General features: G+C 54.4%; 1 protein-coding gene across 5 annotated transcripts in view; it reads left to right on the forward strand.

The window, feature by feature from the left end:
* NCKAP5L (NCK associated protein 5 like) overlaps positions 1–18,254 on the forward strand; it is a 39,774-nt gene extending 21,520 nt beyond the window's left edge. The window contains exons 2-13 of one of the 5 annotated variants that reach the window (XM_033222145.1): positions 3,342–3,403; positions 5,297–5,455; positions 6,201–6,269; positions 6,370–6,408; positions 7,420–7,539; positions 10,927–11,040; positions 12,061–14,693; positions 15,545–15,707; positions 16,008–16,089; positions 16,443–16,751; positions 16,829–16,971; positions 17,363–18,254. In XM_033222145.1, coding sequence (XP_033078036.1) covers positions 5,333–5,455; positions 6,201–6,269; positions 6,370–6,408; positions 7,420–7,539; positions 10,927–11,040; positions 12,061–14,693; positions 15,545–15,707; positions 16,008–16,089; positions 16,443–16,751; positions 16,829–16,971; positions 17,363–17,575 — 4,008 coding nt within the window. In that variant the 5' untranslated portion in view covers positions 3,342–3,403; positions 5,297–5,332 and the 3' untranslated portion in view covers positions 17,576–18,254. The remainder of the gene's footprint in view (positions 1–3,341; positions 3,404–5,296; positions 5,456–6,200; positions 6,270–6,369; positions 6,409–7,419; positions 7,540–10,926; positions 11,041–12,060; positions 14,694–15,544; positions 15,708–16,007; positions 16,090–16,442; positions 16,752–16,828; positions 16,972–17,362) is intronic. The other 4 variants (XM_033222146.1, XM_033222147.1, XM_033222148.1 and 1 more) reach the window with 4 other exon arrangements.
* The last annotated feature ends 3,605 nt before the right edge of the window (positions 18,255–21,859 follow it).

The following is a 21,859-nucleotide window of genomic DNA, read 5'->3' on the forward strand; positions in this document are numbered from 1 at the left end:
CTCAGCACAGAAAACCACTGCGTGCACACATAGAGAATCCACAGCCAGTCCTCACAGCTGGGCCTTGCTGCTAACCTGGATGCTTTTTTATTATTTTGGGAAAAGATATTCTACTAAACCACTGTCACCCATTGTTTCATTGTTGCTTTCTTGTGAAGAACACAAACCTTAGGGTTTCCCGGTCCTTAGCATTATCCTTTTCCAGACCCTGGATGCTGCCCTCTTCATCCCATTCCTTTCCCTCACCCTCCCAACTTTTTTCTCCTCCTCCACAGCATACCTCAGCCACACCCCAGCCTCTCTTCCATGGAAGTTTTCACTAGAGAAGTAGATGGTGAGGGGATTGAGGGACACGCTGGGAACCTACAGGCAGGTTGCTCCAGGCTGTGGGAGGACAATGGCCCAGAGACTAGAGTTGTGGGTGAGGGTGGCACTGGTCCGATGCTAGAGGTGACCTGAGACATTGTCTGGGTTTCACCACATTTGTGGGAAGGAGGATAATTCTTAAAATTTTTTCATTTTTTTCCAGGCCTGTATATTTCTAAGTCTATCAAACATGATAATGTTATGAACAAACCAAGTTAAATATGATACATTTTTATGACGTTAAAATAACAAACAACTTCAGATTGTTATAGAGTATTAACAATAAGCATTAGAGGCCAGGCACAGTGACTCATGCCTCTCATCCTAGCCACTTGGGGGGCTAAGGCAGGAGGTCATTTGAGCCCAGGAGGCCAAGGATGCAGTGAGCTATGAATGTGCCACTGAATTCCAGCCTGGGCAGTGGGGTGAGATCCTGTCTCTTAAAAAAAATTAAAAAGTCAGTATTAAACAGGTCTTCCTTTTCCTCCAAGTGTTTTCAGAAGTCCCCTTCCCACTGTTGTGTACACACACACACACACACACACAAAGAAGCATTCTCCCCTTTCACTGTTACCCCAGTCCCCAAACATCCAGCTGCTTCTCTTTCTGGGGTATCAGAAGAGAAGAGGGAAGGTGAGGCTGGCCCTGGGGCTGGAGAGCCGGCTGGGAGGAGTTGGAGAGGAGGCCTCTGAGGTCAGGGTGGGCGGGGAGCACTCTGAGATTTTCAGGTACCCCTGTAGCTGAGACCCCTGGGTAAGGGCCCTGGGACTCGGAGTCGGCCTCTGTGTGAACGGACAAGGTAGCAGCAGGCTCTACAACAACCGCATAGCTTTGCACTGTGCCTGTGTCAGCAGGTGATGATATGAAAAGTCTCCATTTATGGAATTCGTGCCAGACACTCTACATATATTATCTCATTTTGTCCTCCAACAATCCTTTGGGCTAAGTGTTCTTATCCCTGTTTTACAAGTGAGAAAAAGAGAAAAGAGATTCTTTTTTTTTGAGACGGAGTCTCGCTCTGTCACCCAGGCTGGAATGCAGTGGCCGGATCTCAGCTCACTGCAAGCTCCGCCTCCTGGGTTTACGCCATTCTCCTGCCTCAGCCTCCTGAGTAGCTGGGACTACAGGCGCCCGCCACCTCGCTCGGCTAGTTTTTTGTGTGTTTTTAGTAGAGACGGGGTTTCACCGTGTTAGCCAGGATGGTCTCGAACTCCTGACCTCGTGATCCACCCGTCTCGGCCTCCCAAAGTGCTGGGATTACAGGCTTGAGCCACCGCACCCGGCCGAAAAGAGATTCTTTTTTTTTTTTTTTTTGAGACGGAGTCACGCTCTGCCGCCCAGGCTGGAGTGCAGTGGCCAGGTCTCAGCTCACTGCAAGCTCGCCTCCTGCGTTTACGCCATTCTCCTGCCTCAGCCTCCCAAGTAGCTGGGACTACAGGCGCCCGTCACCTCGCCCGGCTAGTTTTTTGTATTTTTTTAGTAGAGACGGGGTTTCACTGTGTTAGCCAGGATGGTCTCGATCTCCTGACCTCGTGATCCACCCGTCTCGGCCTCCCAAAGTGCTGGAATTACAGGCTTGAGCCACCGCGCCCGGCCGAAAAGAGATTCTTTTTTTTTTTTTTTTTGAGACGGAGTCACGCTCTGCCGCCCAGGCTGGAGTGCAGTGGCCAGGTCTCAGCTCACTGCAAGCTCCGCCTCCTGCGTTTACGCCATTCTCCTGCCTCAGCCTCCCAAGTAGCTGGGACTACAGGCGCCCGTCACCTCGCCCGGCTAGTTTTTTGTATTTTTTTAGTAGAGACGGGGTTTCACTGTGTTAGCCAGGATGGTCTCGATCTCCTGACCTCGTGATCCACCCGTCTCGGCCTCCCAAAGTGCTGGAATTACAGGCTTGAGCCACCGCGCCCGGCCGAAAAGAGATTCTTTAGTGTCAGATTTCTAGCCCAAGTTTCTAGCCTCTGGGGAGTACTGGGGCTGTACGGAGCTTCAATGTCTGTTGTACTGTGGAGCTTACAGTGCAGCTTGGGTGTGTGCAGAGGAGTGGGAAAAGCTAGGCCTGTCTGGTGTGCTTTGTGAAGTAGCCATGTGACTTGGGCAACATCCTCTGCCCCAGAGCCTGCCACCTCCCACAGGTGGGTGCTCCCCTTCCAGGGTTGTTAGGAGAACCGGATGGGATAGTGTAGAAGAAAGTGCCTGTGCTGTTCATCACACTGGGTGCACACAATGTGTGCAAGTGTAACTTCCTGTTCCTCGGCTTCCTCATCTGAAACACAGGTACTGATAATAACATTTAACATTGTTTGTGGTTGGCCGGGCGCGGTGGCTCAAGCCTATAATCCCAGCACTTTGGGAGGATAACGAGGTCAGGCGATCGAGACCATCCTGGCTAACACGGTGAAACCCCGCCTCTACTAAAAAATACAAAAAACTAGCCGGGCGAGGTGGCGGGCGCCTGTAGTCCCAGCTACTCGGGAGGCTGAGGCAGGAGAATGATGTAAACCCGGGAGGCAGAGCTTGCAGTGAGCTGAGATCTGGCCACTGCGCTCCAGCCTGGGCGACAGAGCAAGACTCCGTCTCAAAAAAAAACCAAAAAACATTGTTGTGGTTAACTGTTGAGCACGAGACAAGACAATGTATGTTGTAGAACCGGGTGGTAAAGCACCAGGTGTGACTGTTCAGTCTCCTCTGTTATCTGATGATTCCTGGCTGAGAGCTGGGGACCTTTGCACTGGCTCTTTCTGCTGTCCCAAATACTTTCCCATTCCAGGATTTCATCTGGACTTCATTCAGGTCTCTGCTTAATTGTCATCTCTCTGCCTTATCACAACCCAACGCTGTACATTGTCTGCCCCACCCAATGGAATGGAAGCTTCATAGCAGCTGGGCTCTCTCTGGCTGTTCATCCCATGTCCCAGTGCCTGGCGCATAGCAGGAGCCCAGTAAGTGCGTGGCTGACATCATCTTTTTTTTCTCCACAGGCGAGGTGACCGTTCTGGATGCTAGAGTGAGTGTGCTCACCTGTGTAAGGGGGCAGAGACAGGTGAGGGGCTTTGGGGCCTGTGCATGCTGGGGGTGGGAGAGGCACCCCTGGGCTCCACTGTGGAGGATAGGGGAGCAAGCGCTCAGATGGCTGGGTGGTGAGCTGCTGAGGACCCTTCTCTCCTATAGTCCAAAAGCTCCAACCCTTTTTATTTTTGTTTTGAAACAGGGTCTCGCTTTGTTGCCCAGGCTTGAGCGCAGTGGCCATCATAGCTCACTGCAGCCTCGAACTCTAGGGCTCAAGGGATCCTCCCACTTCTTTTTTTTTCTTTTGGTAGATGCGGTCTCAGTATGTTGCCCCGCTGGGCTTGAACTCCTAGCCTTAAGCCATCCTCCCACCTTGGCCTTCCAAAGTGCTGAGGTCACAGGCATAAGCCACCACGCCCAACCCCATTTTTCTTTTGTGGGAGATTCAATGGCACAAGGAGTAGTCAGTGGTGGACCAAGGTTCCACCCTTTTATAATAGGAAGGGTTGCTCATCTACTGGAAACCTTCACAATATTTGTATGAAAGAAAAGACAGCATTTTTCTCTAGCAGAGACATTGGAATTCAATTGGAAGATGAAGACTAGTCAGTTCAAGCTAGCAACAATGGCAAAGGTTTGATGGGGTGGGAGGATCCCGTGGTGCAAGGCAGGTCTGAGCCCTGGTCGTGCTGAGTGTGGTCATGAACTTCGCCTAGTCATCAGTCTGTCTCCACATGCCAGGGATCCCACCAGGAGGCATGTGAGTTTGGATGGGGAGGCAAATGCAGAGTTGACTGTCTGGTGGGAGAGGCTGGTATACGATCTTGCAGGAGCGTCGCCTGGCAGCCCTGAAGGATGAATGGGGAGGAGATGGCCAAGTGGAAAGGAGCAGGTGGTGTCAAGAGACCCCAGCAGAAGGACCAGTGTGCACAAAGAGCCTGATCTGCTGGGGCCTCGCTCCTGCCAGGGCAGTGGGTACCTAGTGAGGCTGGAGCTAGAAAGAAGAGCCCTGGAGGTGTGGAGGGCACTTCCCGCTCTGTCTAGGAGGAGCCTGAGGCTCAGGGAGCGGGACCTTGCCCTGGGATGACCCAACACGTGAGCACTGGAGCCCGAACTAGAGCTAAGGGTGCCAGGCGCCAGGCCCCAGGCTCAACTGTATTCTCCACACATGCCGAGTCATGTTCTCAGGGTGCTGTTCCCTAGGTGGTCACATTTGACTCTCACAATGACCCTGTAAGGAAGGAAGAATTCTTCTGCCCGTTTCTCAGAACTAGGAAACTGAGGATCATCTGGTTGACCAAGTGAATGAATGAGCTCAATTTTCATATGTTCACCCAGTTCATACTAGGCAGAGCCAGGCAGAGGCTTTTGGCCACAAAGCCAGGGTTTTATCCATTGTCTCCACTACCTAAAGCATGTTCCTGCTTCAGGCAGGGGACCACCAATGCCCAGGACAAAATCCCAGTTGTCTTACTTATTAAATTAGTTTAAATTATTGTTAGTGTTATGAGTAATAACAGTTTGTGTCTTAAGTAGTTTTTTTTTTTTTAAACGTCTTCAAATCACTTTCACAGACCTAATCTTTGTTTGCAAACACTGAATGAGATTAGAGGATATTGGTGTTACCTTACAAATAGAGGGACTGTGACCCAGGGAGGCTGAATGACTCACCAGCTTGAGGCCAGTCCCAGTGGAGAAGTCAGGTTTCTTGTGCTAGTGTGGGGCTTTCTAAAACAGTGGTCTCTGTTCTTAAGACGAGGAGGGTATCTGTGTGTCTGCCCCGTGACCGTGACCGGGAGATTCCCAGCCTGGCCGTGAGTTGTTCCAGTGTCATGCATATAGGTCACACTGACCTAACCTCCAAGGAGACTGAAGGGTTTCATCTTTGTCCTCTTCCTCCTCACTTGCTTCTCGTGCCTTGGAGTAGCCTGCCGGGGCTTCTCTCCCTTGTTCCCAGGGCCAGATGTCTGAGGCCATGGACCAGCCAGCTGGGGGTCCTGGAAACCCAAGACCAGGAGAGAGTGATGATGGCAGCATGGAGCCGGGCACCTGCCAGGAGCTTCTGCACCGACTGAGGGAGCTGGAGGTGCGGCATGGGGCAGGGTGGGGGAAGCAGTGCCAGCCAGAGCCCTGGGGAGGCGGGGCTGCCCCTCCCTCTGAGCTTCCTGTGGGTTTGTGGGTGCCATGGATCTTCCTCTCTGCCTGCTTTGCCAGGCAGGAGGTTAACAGAAGATTCTTTTGCAAAGCTCCTCTGAGAAGCCCTTTCCTTGCTCTTTGCTCCCTAGCCCAGTGACGGCTCAGGGACAAGAAGCATGCACAGGGATGAGCGTCCTAACCCCTACTTCCCTTCCTTACCTCTCATGCCTCTGCAGGCTCTAGGAAAGGGGGTGGTCAGAGGCCACAGGAGGAAGAGGCTGGATGGCCCAGGGCTCAGGAGTTGAGGGACAAGGGTGCGGATCCTCAGGCCACACCCCTCACCACATTCTTAACACCCTGTCATCCTCCCTGCAGCCTCCTCTGCCCGTCTCCCAGGGAAATGAGGGTTACTGTGGGCACCTCCCACCTCAGGTCTACCTGGCCACTGTGTCTCCCCAGGGCCCCCAGTGCCACTGATTGAGGTCAGGGTTTACAGAAAACCATCCCATGTCAGCCCTGCCCTCCTGCTGCCCTTGGCCTCTGCAGGATTCCTCATATGAGAATCTGCTCACAGCCAAGAGCCGGAGTGGGGTGTAGTTAGCACCCCTGTAGTTGCCTCCCCAAAAGGATGTGCCATGGGGGAAGAATAATCCCCAAAGCCACCTTTTTGCCCTCTTCCTCCCTCACTCCTGCAGGCAGAGAACTCAGCACTTGCCCAGGCCAACGAAAACCAGCGGGAGACTTATGAGCGCTGTCTGGACGAGGTCTGTGGGTCTGCAATGGGACTGGGGGGACGTGGCTCATCTGCTCCTGGCAGAAGCTGGGGTCAGCTGATGGCTCTGCCTCGGGGCTTTCTGTCCCCAGGTTGCCAACCACGTGGTGCAGGCATTGCTGAACCAGAAGGTGAGTAGCCACAGGAGACATTCACCCGCAAGCCCAGACACCCTGGGGAGAAGCCCTGGGCACAGCAGACGAGGCCCTTCCTGGAGACTAAGGGCTTGGAGGAGATGGGCTGTTGCCCTCCGGTGATTCCCCATCTTTCCACCTTGGGCAGGTCCATACTGTTCTGCCTAGAGGCAGGGGTGGGACTAGGTAAGGCCAGGTCTCTGAGCAATGGTCACTGATTTGAGCGTGACTCCTTCCCTTACCCTGTCCCCAGCTGTCTTTTCCAGGTTGTGATAGCCCTTAAAGCAGTGTTGATGTTGTCAGCCTAAATGGCATCTGAATATTTACTAACATATGGTGGATAACTTCTTGACATCAAGGCCACTTTGACTCCAAGGCCTTACTCTGTCTTATATAGGCCCTTTTTTGATGTGTGGTTTCTAAGAGGCAGAGGGCCAGGCGTAGTGGCTCACACCTGTAATCCCAGCACTTTGGGAGACTGAGGTGGGCAGATCACGAGGTCAAGAGATCAAGACCAGCCTGGCCAACATAGTGAAACCTCATCTCTACTAAAAATACAAAATTAACTGGGCATGGTGGCGTGTGCCTGTAGTCCCAGCTACTAGGAAGGCGGAGGCAGGAGAATCACTTGAGCCCGGGATGTGGAGGTTGCAATGAGCTGAGATTGCATCACTGCACTCCAGCCTGGTGACAGAGCGAGGCTCCGTCTCAAAAAGAGTCGGGGGGTCGATTCCAAGGATGAGAAAAGTAACATAAGAGAATAGGATTTACCTCCCACCAGGGGTGATAAACTTTAGAGAATTTACCATCTCTAGAAGATGCTATAGCTACCAACATCAGCAGACTCAGATTCCTCATAGAAGGAGGTTGCAGCGGAAGGGTGTGCCCAGAAGGGTCCTGGGGCCTTTCAGACAGCATCCGTGCATGCCGCTACTCTGATGAAGAGCATTGTGACACTCTCCCACCGTCCTCTCCTCTTCTTTCTGCACCTCCTGGGGTGGGTGGCAGGACCTGCGAGAAGAGTGCATCAAGCTGAAGAAGAGGGTGTTTGACCTGGAACGGCAGAACCAGATGCTGAGTGCCCTGTTTCAGCAGAAACTTCAGCTCACAACAGGCTCACTCCCTCAGGTAGGCACCTGTGCTCCTTTCACTCCCATCGCACTGCCTCCTGCCTCCTCAGCTCCATCGGCCCCATCACTCTCTTCTCACATGCACCTAGGGAAGCAGGCCATCAGCTGTCCCCCTTCCATTCTGGGGGTATGGAAACTGCCCAAGTTCCCTGGATTTGGCTGTTCCCTCCTCCCAGTGCTCCCCACCAGCGGGAGGGTATCCCTTCTTATTGACAGAGCTTTGCACTTGCTCCTGCCTCGTGTGGGGAGATGGGTGGAGTCTGCAGATGCAATTATTTCAAGCGTCCAAGAGGCCTCTTTGGCCACTGACACAGCCTCTTCTTGGCCGGGTGCAGGGGTAGGGCTGGGTGTAAGGCAGCCTAGGGTGTGGTGTCACGGAGAGGTCAGGAAGGACATTTTGGGTCTGATAACTGTTCACAACCTCTGCTGGGAGCCCTGACACCTGCCTTCCCCCAGGAGAAGCAGGAGGCTATTGAGAGTGACTCCTGGGCTGATTTAAGGTGTTGCTTGAGGTTACTGTGTGAGGAACCCCCAAGGACGGGGTGAGACATGGGGGTGGGAGGATCAGGAGCAGCTCCAGATGCTTGAGGTGAGCAGCAGATTGTTTCTGAAGTTAGCCAGCCCCTTCCCCTCACTTTGATAAGAATAGAAGCACTTTTCTGTGTGCGTGTGTGTGTGTGTGTATTGGGGAGGGGCTTGGACATGTTTGTGTCTGTCTGATGCAAAGTAGGCAGCTCTTGGCCCCCAGCCCCTGAGCAGTTAGCCTCTCCACTCACTGGAAGCCTGGCCCTTGCAGAGGAGGCCCCTTGTCACCATGGCCACTCTGGAGCCCCCGTCTCGCCAGGTTGGCACAGAGCTGGGTCAGGGTCCACAGCAGTGACTCTGCAGTTCTCCTTGCCCTAGATCTGTCGCTGTGGCAGGGTTCACCCTGGAATCCCCAGAGGCCCAACCACACCAAATCAGCCCACCCCAGCACACTCTTCTCAATGACTGCTGATAACAGAGGGGTTGAGTGTCCTTAAATCATTTACTTTTTACCTAAATGAATTCTGGAACCTCATGGGGTTTGGGCCAATAGATTTATCTTCCCCCGAGGTCACATGACATAATAGAACGAGCACGAAGCTTGGCCTTGGATAAACATGGGTTGAATCCCTAACTTAGTTCCTTCTTAGCTGTGTGACCTGGGGCAAATTACTAAGCTTTACAGACTAGAGTTTTTTCTTTACGGATAAAAATACCCATATTGCAGTTGACATGAAGATTCAATGAGATGATATGTTGCGCTTGGCCCACAGTAGATAGCTAGTGGCAGCTGTTTATAATGGGATTCCCAGTTGTGCTTTGCTAGGGTGGAAGCTCCTTCGCACAAATGCCAATTAAGCTCTTACCGTGAGCAGTGCCTTTGACGACACATGCAATCGGACTGCATCACGAAGCCATGTCTAAAGGCCGAGGCCTCTGCAGGCCAACAGGACCCCAGGAGCCTGGTTGGGAGCTCAGGGAGGTATAGACGCCATGCCACAAGGCAAAGTGTGACAGTGCTGTCAAAGAACCCAGGGGACAGTGAGGGGAGGCCATCAGAGAAGGATGGAAATGACATTGAAACTGGGCCTTAATGGATGGATGGGAGATTTTTTTTGAGACAGAGTTTCATTCTTGTTGCCCAGGCTGGAGTGCAATGGCACAATCTCGGCTCATCTCAACCTCCGCCTCCCAGTTCAAGCAATTCTCCTGCCTCAGCCTCCTGAGTAGCTGGGATTATAAGCATGTGCCACCACATCCAGCTAATTTTGTATTTTTAGTAGATACGGGGTTTCTCCATGTTGGTCAGGCTGGTCTCGAACTCCTGACCTCAGGTGACCCACCTGCCTCGGCCTTCCAAAGTGTTGGGATTACAGGCGTGAGTCGTTAAGGTCCGGCCGGATGGGAGATTTTAAGAGTGGAATGGGGACTGGGAAGGAGGGATTCCCTGTGGAAAGAATAGTATGAGCAAAGATCCCAGGGCAGAGAAGCACAGAGGGCAGCAAACTGCAGCTTGGCTGGAGCAAAGGACGTGTGAAGGGACGGTGAGGGAGAGAGCAAGGTGGAGACGGTGGCATGGGAAGAGCTGGCCAGCCAGGCCCGGAATGCCTGCAGAGGAGTTCACACTTGTTTCCATGGGCAGTGGGCAGGCATAGGAGGCTTTTGAGTACAAAAATGCTTTAGAAAAAGAGGCCAAGCAAGGTAGGTAGCTCATGCCTATAATCCCAACATTTTGGGAGGCTGAAGCGGGAGAATGACTTGGGCCTAGGAGTTCAAGGCCAGCCTAGGCAATGTAGCAAGACACCATCTGTACAAAAAAAAAAAAAAAATTTTTTTTTAATTAGCCAGGCATGGTGACATGTGCCTGTAGTCCTAGCTACTCAGGAGGCTGAGGCAGGAGGATTGCTTGAGCCAGGGGATCTAGGCTGCAGTGAGCTATAGTCGTGCCACTGCATTCCAGCTTGAGTGACAGAGGCAAAACCCTGTCTCAAAAAAAAAAAAAAAAACATCTCATTGTTAAGAGTTTAAAGAAAAAAAAAAAAAAGATGCTTTAGGTTGTCTTGTGCACAGGAGATTAAAAGACCACCAAACCAGGTCAAGGAGACTGATTGAGATGCTGAACAGTGCAGGCCAGAGTCAGGAAGAACTGGGTTGGAGGCGCTGCTGCAGTTGGCCATAGGTTGTGGGGCAGGGGGGCCTGAGGGGTGCTGCAGAGACAGGGTTTAAAGGCTGTGAAGAATGAGGGAGAGGGAGGAGTTAAAGCTGACTTATATCTAGCCACAAGATGCCCAGGAGAAGGAAATTGCATTCTCAGGGACTGAGAGAGAAGTGCCCATGATTAAATCCTGCCTTTTCAGTCCTCAGAGTAGATGTTCCACATGAGACCAGGTAGGGAAGACAGAAATATTATAACTCCCTGCCATCTCTTTTCTAAGATCATCAAAGACCATTTATCTCAGCTGTCCCTATGATCCTCAGATCCCAGGTAGTCAGAACAGGAAGAGACCTTTGCGGTAACTCTCTTTGTGAGAGGAGAGGAAGCCCCACAGAAAAGTAAAGCAGGCCTAGAGCTGAGAAAGGGACCCTGAGTTAGACCTGCCGTGGCCCTCTGAGCCCAGGACATTCATGTTTCTCCAAAGCCCTCTGACCAGTCTCACTCTGAGACCCTAGATCTGCCTGTTCTGTGGTCTCCTGAGGCTTCTCTTACCAGTGGGTGGGGCAGCAGGAAGAGCTGCATTTGGGGCTGAGTCTGGGAGTCCTCCATGAAGGAGCGGACTCAGAGGGGAAGGCCTGGCTTTTCGAGGGAGTAGGGAGCTGGGGCCAGACAGCTACTGTGCTAACTCTGCCTCTCCCTCTGCAGATCCCACTCACTCCACTCCAGCCGCCATCAGAGCCACCAGCCTCCCCCTCCCTCAGCTCCACTGAGGGACCGGCCACCCCGCTGCCTCTGGGGCACTGTGCTGGGCAGAGAGAGGTAGGAGGGCTAGGTACTGTGGTCCGTGGTCCGTGGCCCCACTGGCTAGAGGCGCATCAGTCAGTCCTTCACTGATGTTTCCTAGCAAATCCCCGGGGAAGGGCTGTTTCCCAGTGTTCAAACGTTTGTCCAGGCTGGAAGTGTGAGCCCTCTGCTATCAGCCCAGTGCCAAGAAAAGCAGATCCCTAACCCTAGCCACTGGCCTTGTGAACAAATGCATGAGTAATGCATTAAGAGGCATGGTTAACACTTACTGAACTCTTATTGCATGCCAGGCACTGTGTAGAACACCCTGGATCTCATTTGTCTTCTTTAGTGAGGTTAACATAATAATTATCCCATTTTACAGATGACACAATGAAGCAGCTTAGCGCTCAAATAACTTGAAGCCCCTATCGATAGGTAGAACTGGAACTTGAGCCTACACCAGCTGACTGCAGAGCCTATGGGTTGCCCACTATACCACACTATGCTACACCCAAGAAAGGGCTAGGAGACAGCAGGGAAGGCTTTGCATGGCGTCACCCCCAGCCCCTTTCTGCTGGGGATGAGGTCAGCGGGGTCAGCTGTGTTCCCTGAGGAGGGCTCGGTTTGCCTATAGTGACTGACTTAGGACTTGGCCACATCACACTCCCTTCTGGAGTCTGTGTTCTTTCTGGGCCTGAGAAATGGACAGGCCTGCCTCCCCTGGCACACACAGAGGTCAGAGTTGTAGGTGGTCAGCCCTGCTGATTCAAACGGCTGTGGGGAGTAAGAGCTGGGACAACCAAGAAAAGAATGTAGGCTGCCTACCCAACCCCAAGTGTGCCAGGAAGAAGAACTGGGGTAACCAGGGCTCAGCAACCCTTGAGGAAGCGGAACCATCATATCCCAGTTGCTGTGAATTCCTTTTGGGGACACAGACACAACCAGGCCAGCTCTGTTCCTGGCATTCCCTGTTATGCCAGCCCAGGACCTGGGCCTGGAACTGGTTCCCGGCTGTGTGTGGTCTCCTCCTCATGCCGTCATCTCTCCCCTAAGGTATGTTGGGAGCAGCAGCTGAGGCCAGGAGGCCCAGGCCCCCCAGCCGCCCCACCCCCAGCGCTGGATGCCCTATCCCCGTTCCTTCGGAAGAAGGCCCAGATTCTGGAGGTGCTGAGAGCCCTGGAAGAGACTGACCCCTTGCTTCTCTGCTCACCTGCCGCCCCCTGGCGGCCTCCAGGCCAGGGGCCTGGCTCCCCAGAGCCCATCAACGGCGAGCTGTGTGGCCCACCTCAGCCTGAACCCTCGCCCTGGGCGCCCTGCCTGCTGCTAGGCCCTGGCAACCTGGGAGGCCTGCTGCACTGGGAGCGCCTCTTGGGGGGCCCGGGAGGGGCAGAGGGTACTGGGCAGCCCTGGGGTCCTAGCAGGGGACCTCCTCAGACCCAGGGCACCAGCTCTGGCCCAAACTGTGCCCCAGGCAGCAGCTCCTCCTCCTCTTCTGATGAGGCAGGTGACCCCAGTGAGGCACCCAGCCCTGACACCCTGCTTGGTGCCCTGGCCCACAGACAGTTGAACCTGGGCCAGCTCCTTGAGGACACTGAGTCTTACCTACAGGCCTTCCTGGCCGGGGCTGCAGGCCCGCTCAATGGGGACCACCCAGGTCCTCCTGGGCAGCCATCCTCCCCAGACCAGGGGCCCCCACAGCTGTCCAAGTCCAAAGGCCTTCCCAAGTCAGCTTGGGGTGGGGGTACCCCAGAGGCCCACAGGCCAGGCTTTGGTGCTACCTCAGAGGGCCAGGGGCCCCTCCCCTTCCTTAGCATGTTCATGGGTGCTGGGGATGCCCCACTGGGCTCTCGGCCTGGCCACCCTCATTCCTCATCTCAGGTGAAAAGCAAGCTCCAAATTGGTCCCCCTTCTCCTGGGGAAGCCCAGGGACCACTTCTGCCCTCTCCAGCTAGGGGTCTCAAGTTTCTAAAGCTGCCTCCAGCCTCGGAGAAGAGCCCCAGCCCAGGAGGCCCACAGCTCAGTCCCCAGCTCCCCCGGAACTCGCGAATCCCCTGTCGGAACAGTGGCTCAGATGGCAGCCCCTCCCCACTGTTGGCCCGAAGGGGTCTGGGTGGAGGAGAGCTGTCCCCAGAGGGGGCACAAGGCCTGCCCACCAGCCCTTCACCCTGCTACACAACCCCAGACTCCGCACAGCTCAGACCCCCGCAGTCAGCCTTGTCCACCACGCTGTCCCCAGGCCCAGTGGTGTCTCCCTGCTATGAGAACATCCTGGACCTTTCTAGGAGCACCTTTAGGGGGCCTTCCCCGGAGCCACCTCCATCCCCACTGCAGGTGCCCACCTACCCACAGCTAACTCTGGAGGTACCACAGGCCCCTGAGGTCCTCAGAAGCCCTGGAGTCCCCCCCAGCCCTTGCCTCCCAGAATCGTACCCCTATGGGAGCCCCCAGGAGAAGAGTTTGGACAAGGCAGGCTCGGAGTCTCCCCATCCTGGCCGCAGGACTGCAGGCAACTCATCCAAGAAGCCCAGCCAGGGGTCAGGGCGGCGACCTGGGGATCCTGGCAGCACACCTCTGCGGGACAGACTGGCGGCCCTGGGGAAGCTGAAGACAGGCCCTGAGGGGGCCCTGGGCCCAGAGAAGAATGGGGTGCCAGCCAGGCCTGGCACCGAAAAGACCCGGGGACCAGGGAAGTCAGGGGAGAGTGCTGGAGACATGGTGCCTCCCATCCACAGGCCACCAGAGCAGCTAGAAGCTAAGGGAGGGATACGGGGGGCAGTGGCCTTGGGCATGAACAGCCTGAAGCAGCAGGAACCCGGACTCATGGGGGATCCCGGGGCCCGAGTCTACTCCTCTCACTCCATGGGGGCCAGGGTGGACCTGGAGCCTGTCTCACCAAGGAGCTGCCTCACCAAAGTGGAGCTGGCCAAGAGCCGGCTGGCAGGGGCCCTGTGCCCCCAGGTACCCCGTACCCCTGCCAAAGTGCCAACCTCAGCCCCAAGCCTGGGCAAGCCCAATAAAAGCCCTCACAGCAGCCCCACCAAGCTCCCTTCCAAGTCACCCACCAAGGTGGTGCCTCGACCTGGGGCTCCCCCAGTCACCAAGGAGTCCCCCAAACCTGACAAAGGGAAGGGCCCTCCCTGGGCAGACTGTGGTAGTACCACGGCCCAGCCCACACCCCTAGTACCTGGCCCCACTGACCCAATCCAGGGCCCTGAGGGGCTGGCCCCACACTCGGCCATCGAGGAGAAGGTGATGAAGGGCATCGAGGAGAATGTGCTGCGGCTCCAGGGCCAGGAGCGAGCCCCTGGTGCCGAGGTCAAGCACCGCAACACCAGCAGCATTGCCAGCTGGTTTGGCCTTAAGAAGAGCAAGCTGCCAGCGCTGAACCGCCGCACGGAGGCCACCAAGAGCAAGGAGGGGGCTGGCGGGGGCTCCCCACTCAGGAGGGAAGTCAAGATGGAATCCCGGAAGCTGGAGGCCGAGAGCCTCAACATCTCCAAGCTGATGGCCAAGGCGGAAGACCTGCGTCGGGCACTGGAAGAGGAGAAGGCCTACCTAAGCAGCAGGGCCCGGCCACGGCCTGGTGGCCCAGCCCCAGGGCCTAGCACAGGGTTGGGGCAGGTGCAGGGCCAACTGGCTGGCATGTACCAAGGTGCAGACACCTTCATGCAGCAGCTGCTAAACAGGTGAGGGCCTGGGATCAGTCAACAGGTGCTTGGGCATGGGGCACTTTTCCCTTTGTGGGCACACCTGGGTCTGGAACTAGGCCTGCCTTTCCTGGGAGCTGGGGCTTTCCAGAGTTCAAAAGGGATAGAAGGCCACCAAAGCAGCTGGGGGGTCAGTGACTTGGCCTGGAGGAAAGATCAGGGGCTTGGCCTCGTTTCTGGCTTCTCATTTGAGAAGAGTTAACAGTCCGCATCTTCCTGGATGGTCTCCATACCAGATGAGGCAGCCTGCATGTGATAAAGTGAAGGCTAGAGCCTACCTATGGGCTGATAAAGGTCTCCTTCAGGAAAGGGACAAGGGGAGTCCTTCCCATCTTGCCTTTTGACACCTGCCACAACAGGAGCTGTGGTTTAAAGAAGGGACCCACCCATCTTGGGGTTGTTCTGTCTGGGCCAGATGAGGCAGAAAGTCTGCAGGAATGGGGCCCCAGGTAGGGGGTGTGGTTTGGACCGCAGGTGTGCTCAGAAGTTCAGCTAGAGCAGGTGGAGTGTGTTCATGGACCAGGATGTGACCGGGTCTGCTAGTCTACCTGGAATCAGCATCAAGCAGTCTCTAGGCTTGACTCTGGATGACTTTGGGGGAGTTCCCCCATCTTCTCCCCTGCCCTCTGTTCCTCTTGGGTTCCCTAGGGTCCTTTCCTGTTGCCAGTGTCAAGAAGGGTTGGTGGGAGCAATCACTAGCGACATGTCTCCTTCCCCAGGGGTGGGTGGCAGGAAGTGCCTCCCTAAACCCAGCACCATTGGCGGATGCAAGGCTGGAATGTCTGGGTAGGCCAGGCTGCCCTCACCTACATCTGCGCTATTGCCCATAGGGTGGATGGCAAGGAGCTGCCACCCAAGAGCTGGCGGGAGCCCAAGCCTGAGTATGGGGATTTCCAGCCAGTGTCTTCTGACCCCAAGAGCCCTTGGCCAGCCTGTGGACCCCGGAATGGCCTGGTGGGCCCTCTTCAGGGCTGCGGAAAACCTCCTGGAAAGGTAAGTTGTTGGGACAGGGACTGGATAGAGGGCCTGGCTCTCTGGCCCTGCCAGGTCTCTTACCCCCTAGAGGGTTCCCCTTCCCCAAGACCATGAGTGCCAGATGCACTCACAGCCTCTAAGGGGAGACTGGAGAGGGGAGAGGGGCTTCCCAGTCTGCAGAGGCTCTCAGATCCATACTCCGGGGCCCTAATCCTCACACTCCCATACATTTACAGCCACATTCCCACCCCTTAGAGGCATGGGGAGGGGTGTGGAGTGGGGAGGAGTGGACTGTGAGGTCTCCTGTACCCCACACAGCCGAGCAGTGAGCCAGGGAGGCGGGAAGAGATGCCCTCGGAGGACAGCCTGGCCGAGCCAGTGCCCACCTCACACTTCACAGGTCAGCAGGGTCGGGGCTAAGGATGGGCCTGCCCCCAACCCCTCTACCCACTTCTTCCTACTTTAGTTCTTCCTGTCCCCGCAGCAGGTGCCAGGCTTTTTGTGCCATCTTGGTGCCAAGCACCAGGTGGGCACTGGAGCTACACAGGAACAAATTCTTCCCTGCCCTCAGGGTACTTGCCCCACCTACACCCCTTCCCCAAGCCCAGGGCAGGTGGGGATGGTAGACAGGTGCTGTGGAATGAGTCTGTTGGGCCAGGAGGAGTAGGGGTGGAGCCTGGGCTGGGCGGGAAGTGGAGGCAGGCCGGCTACTGAGCCCAGCCTCACACTCTTGATGGACCTTCCCCTCCCCAGCCTGTGGCTCTTTGACTCGAACCTTGGACAGTGGCATTGGGACCTTCCCACCCCCAGACCATGGTAGCAGTGGGACCCCCAGCAAGAATCTTCCTAAGACCAAGCCACCGCGGCTGGATCCCCCACCCGGGGTACCCCCAGCTCGGCCCCCACCCCTTACCAAAGTCCCCCGCCGCGCCCACACACTGGAGCGGGAGGTGCCAGGCATAGAGGAGCTGCTGGTGAGCGGGCGGCACCCCAGCATGCCAGCCTTCCCTGCACTGCTACCTGCTGCTCCGGGCCACCGGGGCCATGAGACCTGTCCTGATGGTGAGTGTCCAGGTGGGAGGGTGGGATGCCCCTGGGAGCCAGGCAGCTCCATCCACCTTCCCTTTGTTCCTGGACAGATCCCTGTGAAGACCCAGGCCCCACCCCTCCTGTCCAGCTGGCCAAGAACTGGACCTTCCCCAATACTAGGGCAGCTGGCAGCTCCTCGGATCCTTTCATGTGCCCACCCCGACAATTGGAGGGGCTGCCCAGGACCCCCATGGTGAGAATTGCAGCAGGGGAAAGGGAAAGGACTCGGGAGCAGGAGGGAGTGATGTGGGGAGACCAGTTTCTCCAGTGAGGTATGGCCTGTATATCGCACAGTCTCAGTGCTGCACCCTCTGGGAGGAGGACTGCCGGGATGCCCTGTGAGCGGCCCTCCCCCCACCCTCGTTGCACTCCTCTCGTGGGGAAAGGGTTTCTCCCCAGAACCTTGTAGGACTGTTCTCAGTTGTACCTCCAGCCTGCTTCCTCTGAAGTACACTCCACCTTGGGGGGCCCCCTCTGGAGCAGCTCCCCATTGGGTGCACAGACACCCCTCAGAGCTCAGTGCCTCTGAGGCTGGGCCGAAAGGTGGAGAGGAGCTTCCTCCTGAGCTGCCCCTCCTTTCCCAGGCCCTGCCCGTGGACCGGAAGCGAAGCCAGGAGTCCAGCCGCCCATCCCCTATGCCCCAGGGCCCAGCTTTTGGGGGTAGCCGCACCCCCAGCACTTCGGACATGGCTGAGGAAGGCAGAGTGGCCAGCGGGGGCCCCCCAGGGCTGGAGACCTCGGAGTCTCTCAGTGACTCGCTCTACGACTCGCTGTCCTCCTGTGGGAGTCAGGGCTGAGGGGCTGCGCCACACCACGGCCCCGCTGGATTTGGGGACCACAGACTGGATCTGCTCTCTTCATGCCCCTGGAGCCAGGGCCCTCCCTGAAGGGACCAAGGAGGCAGGTGGATAAGAAGGTGAAAAGGGAGTCCCTGGCACACCTTACCACCCACTGCTACTGCGGATGAGATGACCATGCTCAGCTCAGGGAGAGACCCCGCCCTTGGTCCCTTCTCTCACCCAGAGTAAGGCTCTTCCTGGAAGGGACTGGGGGTTTAAGGCCACTGTGTCGCAGCCCCCCAGCTCCTACTTCAGGCTGAGCCATCTTGTGGTGCTGGGCTTCCTGCCCACCAGCCGTGCCATCTCTGCCCAACCTGGCTGCTCCTCTGCCCCGAAGCCCTCGCAAGGTCCTCCTGGAGGCCCCTGTGCTTGTGGAGTTTGGGGGCCAGGGGGACAAGTTGCCTTCTCTCTCTGTCCTGGTCCTCCCTGCTGTCTGGATGGTGCTGCCCTCCCCTGCCCCATGCCTTTGGGGTCTATTCGTCTGTCTTTTTTGTTGTTGTTTTTATATATTGAATCGTCTGGCCCAACCCCCAGCCCCGCACTGCGGTTAATTTATCTGTTGTTTAAAATGCGGCTGCTCTGCTTCCTGCCTCTGCTTCTGCCGTATCCCTAATAAAATGTGGAGGCCCCCTCCCTGCCCCTGACTCGGCTTGTTGTGTGGGAGGACTCAGGCAGGCCAGGTAGGAGGATACTGCATGGGTGCCAGGTTGAGGGACCCCAGGCACCCTTGTGACACAGCCCCCCAACCAGGGCAACTGGCTAGAGCCATCGCAGGAGGTAACAGAGGGTTGGGAGGGTAGGGCCTGCTTAGGCCCGGAAGGGTACCTGGGCTCAGAGAGATTCTCCTGGCCCAGGACTTGGGCAGGGCGTGAGGCTGGGCAGCCCCTTGGAGAAGGAGCTGGGGGAGATGGCTGTGGACATGCCTTCAGGCCCCACGTGTGCCGGGCGGGATGGGACATGCAGACTCTGAGCAGAGTTGCATCTCTTCTCCAGACCTTGGTTTTCCTCCTCTACAGAAGATTAGAAGGTTAATCCAGACGAGCTGGTCCCATCAGCCAGACTTTCTTCTCAGCATTCTCTTCCTACTCCTTCTCTTAGTTAATATCATCATTGAAGAAATTAACAGGACGGAGAGGATCAAGTCAGATGTCTGGGTTTTTTTTTTTTTTTTTTTAAGTCGGTATCCCATTTTCTTACCTCTGTCTTCTGCTTCCAGGTTCCTATCCCACTGTCCTATCCCTTCTGCTTTTATGGGCTTAAGCATAATATCACCAAGCTGTAAATCTCTGCTTCTTGCCAGGTGGGCTTCGAGAGGTCTACCTCCTTCCCACTTTTTATTTCTTGGTTTTTCAAGCCCTCTTCTCTGCTTGAACTTGGTAGATTACCTCATTTCCTAGTTAGAACAGAATTGTTTGCCTGCAGGATATTTCTCCTATTTCCTTTTGGGGAAGGAGTTTGGCATAGCGGGTTTGACACAGGACTCCACCTCCTTCAAGCTGAGATCAGAGGGTCCATCCACATTCTTGCCACCAGGGTCTGATCCATCTGCTGCCAGGCTCTATTCTCTGGTGTTTGCAAATGCAGGGCATCACCTTGGTTTCCAGGGCAATGTGGGCTGACTGACCAGGGCAGGGTAGGTGGCATCATTCACACCTGGTGCCTGGAGGCAGCTCTTGCCTACCAACTGTTCCATGGTGGGAAACTTCCTAAATCTCTCAGCATTCTGCTAAGGGACCCTGGGCCCAGATGAGCCACCCCACGGCCCACATAATTGTGTGCCCTCCACACAGACCCAATATTTTATCTCAATTCTGTGGAAGAGGATGTGCAGTTGAGTTTAAAGACACTCCTGGGGAATCAATTTCTTGCACTTCAAAGAAAGGTTTGGCTAAAAGACCATTTGATCCTTACTAGGGCAGAACACTGCATATCTCAGTTTGCAACATCTTCCTGCAGAACTCAGGTAAATTCACTGTTTCCTCCAAGAACAGGTAAATGTTTGCCTTTCCAATGTGCGAGACCCATTCTGCTGGGTTTTCTAAACAAAGGAAGACAAAACTGCCAGGCCACCTCCTCCATCCCCCAAAATGGCATCAAGTCATCAGCAAAAGATTATGACAAAGCTTCAGGTTCAATTTCACTGGGCACTTTGCCTTTTGCAGGAAATGTCCCAAAAATGTTAACTCAGGTTTTCTCTGGGTAGCCAGTGGTTTTTTTCTTTTTTCTTCTTTACCCTTTTCTAGATTTTCTACAAATAGTGTGCTTTGTTTTCTTTAAGGAAAAAAAAATTTTTTTTAGAGATGGGGTCTCACTATGTTGCCCAGACTGGTCTCAAACTCCTGGCCTCAAGAGATCCTCCCACCCTGGCCTCTCCAAGTTCTGGGATTACAGTGTGAGCCACTGCATCCAACCTGTTTTGTTTTATCAAAAAAAGTTTTAAAAGAGAAACAATTATTCTCTGCAGCAAACTCTAGATATATACCCTCATTCTATAATCTTGTGTGAGTTACTTCAAGCATATAAATAACTTACTTAAGGCCACATGAATTTGAAGTAAATAAAGGTGAGCATTTCTATGGTCTTGGGAAAAAATTTTTTTTAACTTTTTTTTTTTTTGAGACAACATCTCATTCTGTCACCCAGGCTGGAGTGCAACAACGCGATCTTGGCTCACTGCAAGCTCTGCCTCCCAGGTTCACGCCATTCTCCTGCCTCAGCCTCCCGAGTAGCTGGGATTACAGGCTCCCACCACCATGCCCGGCTAATTTTTTGTATTTTTAGCAGAGACGGGGTTTCACCATCTTAGCCAGAATGGTCTCGATCTCCTGACCTCGTGATCCACCCTCCTCAGCCTCCCAAAGTGCTGGGATTACAGGCGTGAGCCACTGTGCCTGGCCCCTTAAAAGGTTTTTAATTATTAAAGGCATAGAAATTATAGAAGTATATGTTCCCCAGGTACGTTGGCTCATGTCTGTAATCCCAGCACTTTAGGAGGCTGAGGTGGGTGGATCACCTGAGGTCGGGAGCTCGAGACCAGCCTGATCAACATGGAGAAAACCCATCTCCACTAAAAAATACAAAATTAGCTGGGCGTGATGGCGCATGCCTGTAATCCCAGCTACTTGGGCGGCTGAGACAGGAGAATAGCTTGAACTTGGGAGGTAGAGGTTGCAGTGAGCCGAGATCACACCATTGCACTCCAGCCTGTGCAAGAAATGCAAAACTCCGTCTTAAAAAAAAAAAAAGTGGCCGGGCGCGGTGGCTCAAGCCTGTAATCCCAGCACTTTGGGAGGCCGAGATGGGCGGATCACGAGGTCAGGAGATCGAGACCATCCTGACTAACACGGTGAAACCCCGTCTCTACTAAAAAATACAAAAAAAACTAGCCGGGCGAGGTGGCGGGCGCCTGTAGTCCCAGCTACTCGGGAGGCTGAGGCAGGAGAATGGCGTAAACCCGGGAGGCGGAGCTTGCAGTGAGCTGAGATCGGCCACTGCACTCCAGCCTGGGTGACAGAGCGAGACTCTGTCTCAAAAAAAAAAAAAAAAAAAAAAAAGAGTATAAGTTCATGGTTTTTAAAAAAGGAATTGAAGTTGAATGTTATAACTAATTATCAGGGAAAGCGAATCAAAACCACAATGAAATACCATCTCACTCTAGTTAGAATAGCTTTTATCAAAAAGACAAAAGAAAACAAGTGTTGGTGAGGATGTAGAGAAAATAGAACCCTTATACACTGTTGGTGGGAATGTAAATTAATACCTCTATTAAGGAAAACTGTGGAGGTTCCTCAAAAAAAATTAAAGGTAGAGCTACTATATGATCCAGCAATCCCACCAGTGGGTAAATGGAGGCACTGTTCACAATAGCCAGACTTGAAGTCAACCTAAATGCCAGCAATGGATGAATGGATAAAATGTGGTATATCTACACAGTAGAATACTATTCAGCAATGAAAAAGAATGATATCCTGTCATTTGAAACACATTATATGAACCTGAATATTATGTTAAGTGAAATAAGTCAGACACAAAGACAAATACCACATGATCTCACTGAGACATGGAATCTTTAAAAAAAAGAAAGAAAAAGAAAAAGCCAATCTTATGGAAGTATAGAGCAGATCAGTGGTCACCAGAGGCTGTGGAGCCAGTGCAGGAGGGGAGGTTGAGGAGAGGTTGTTCGAGGGTACAAAACTAGATAGGAGGAATAAGTTCTGGTGTTCTATTGCACAGTAGGGTGAC

This window comes from Trachypithecus francoisi, unplaced genomic scaffold (assembly GCF_009764315.1).
Source record: "Trachypithecus francoisi isolate TF-2019V2 unplaced genomic scaffold, Tfra_2.0 Lachesis_group11, whole genome shotgun sequence".
Classification (NCBI taxonomy): Eukaryota; Metazoa; Chordata; class Mammalia; order Primates; family Cercopithecidae; genus Trachypithecus; species Trachypithecus francoisi.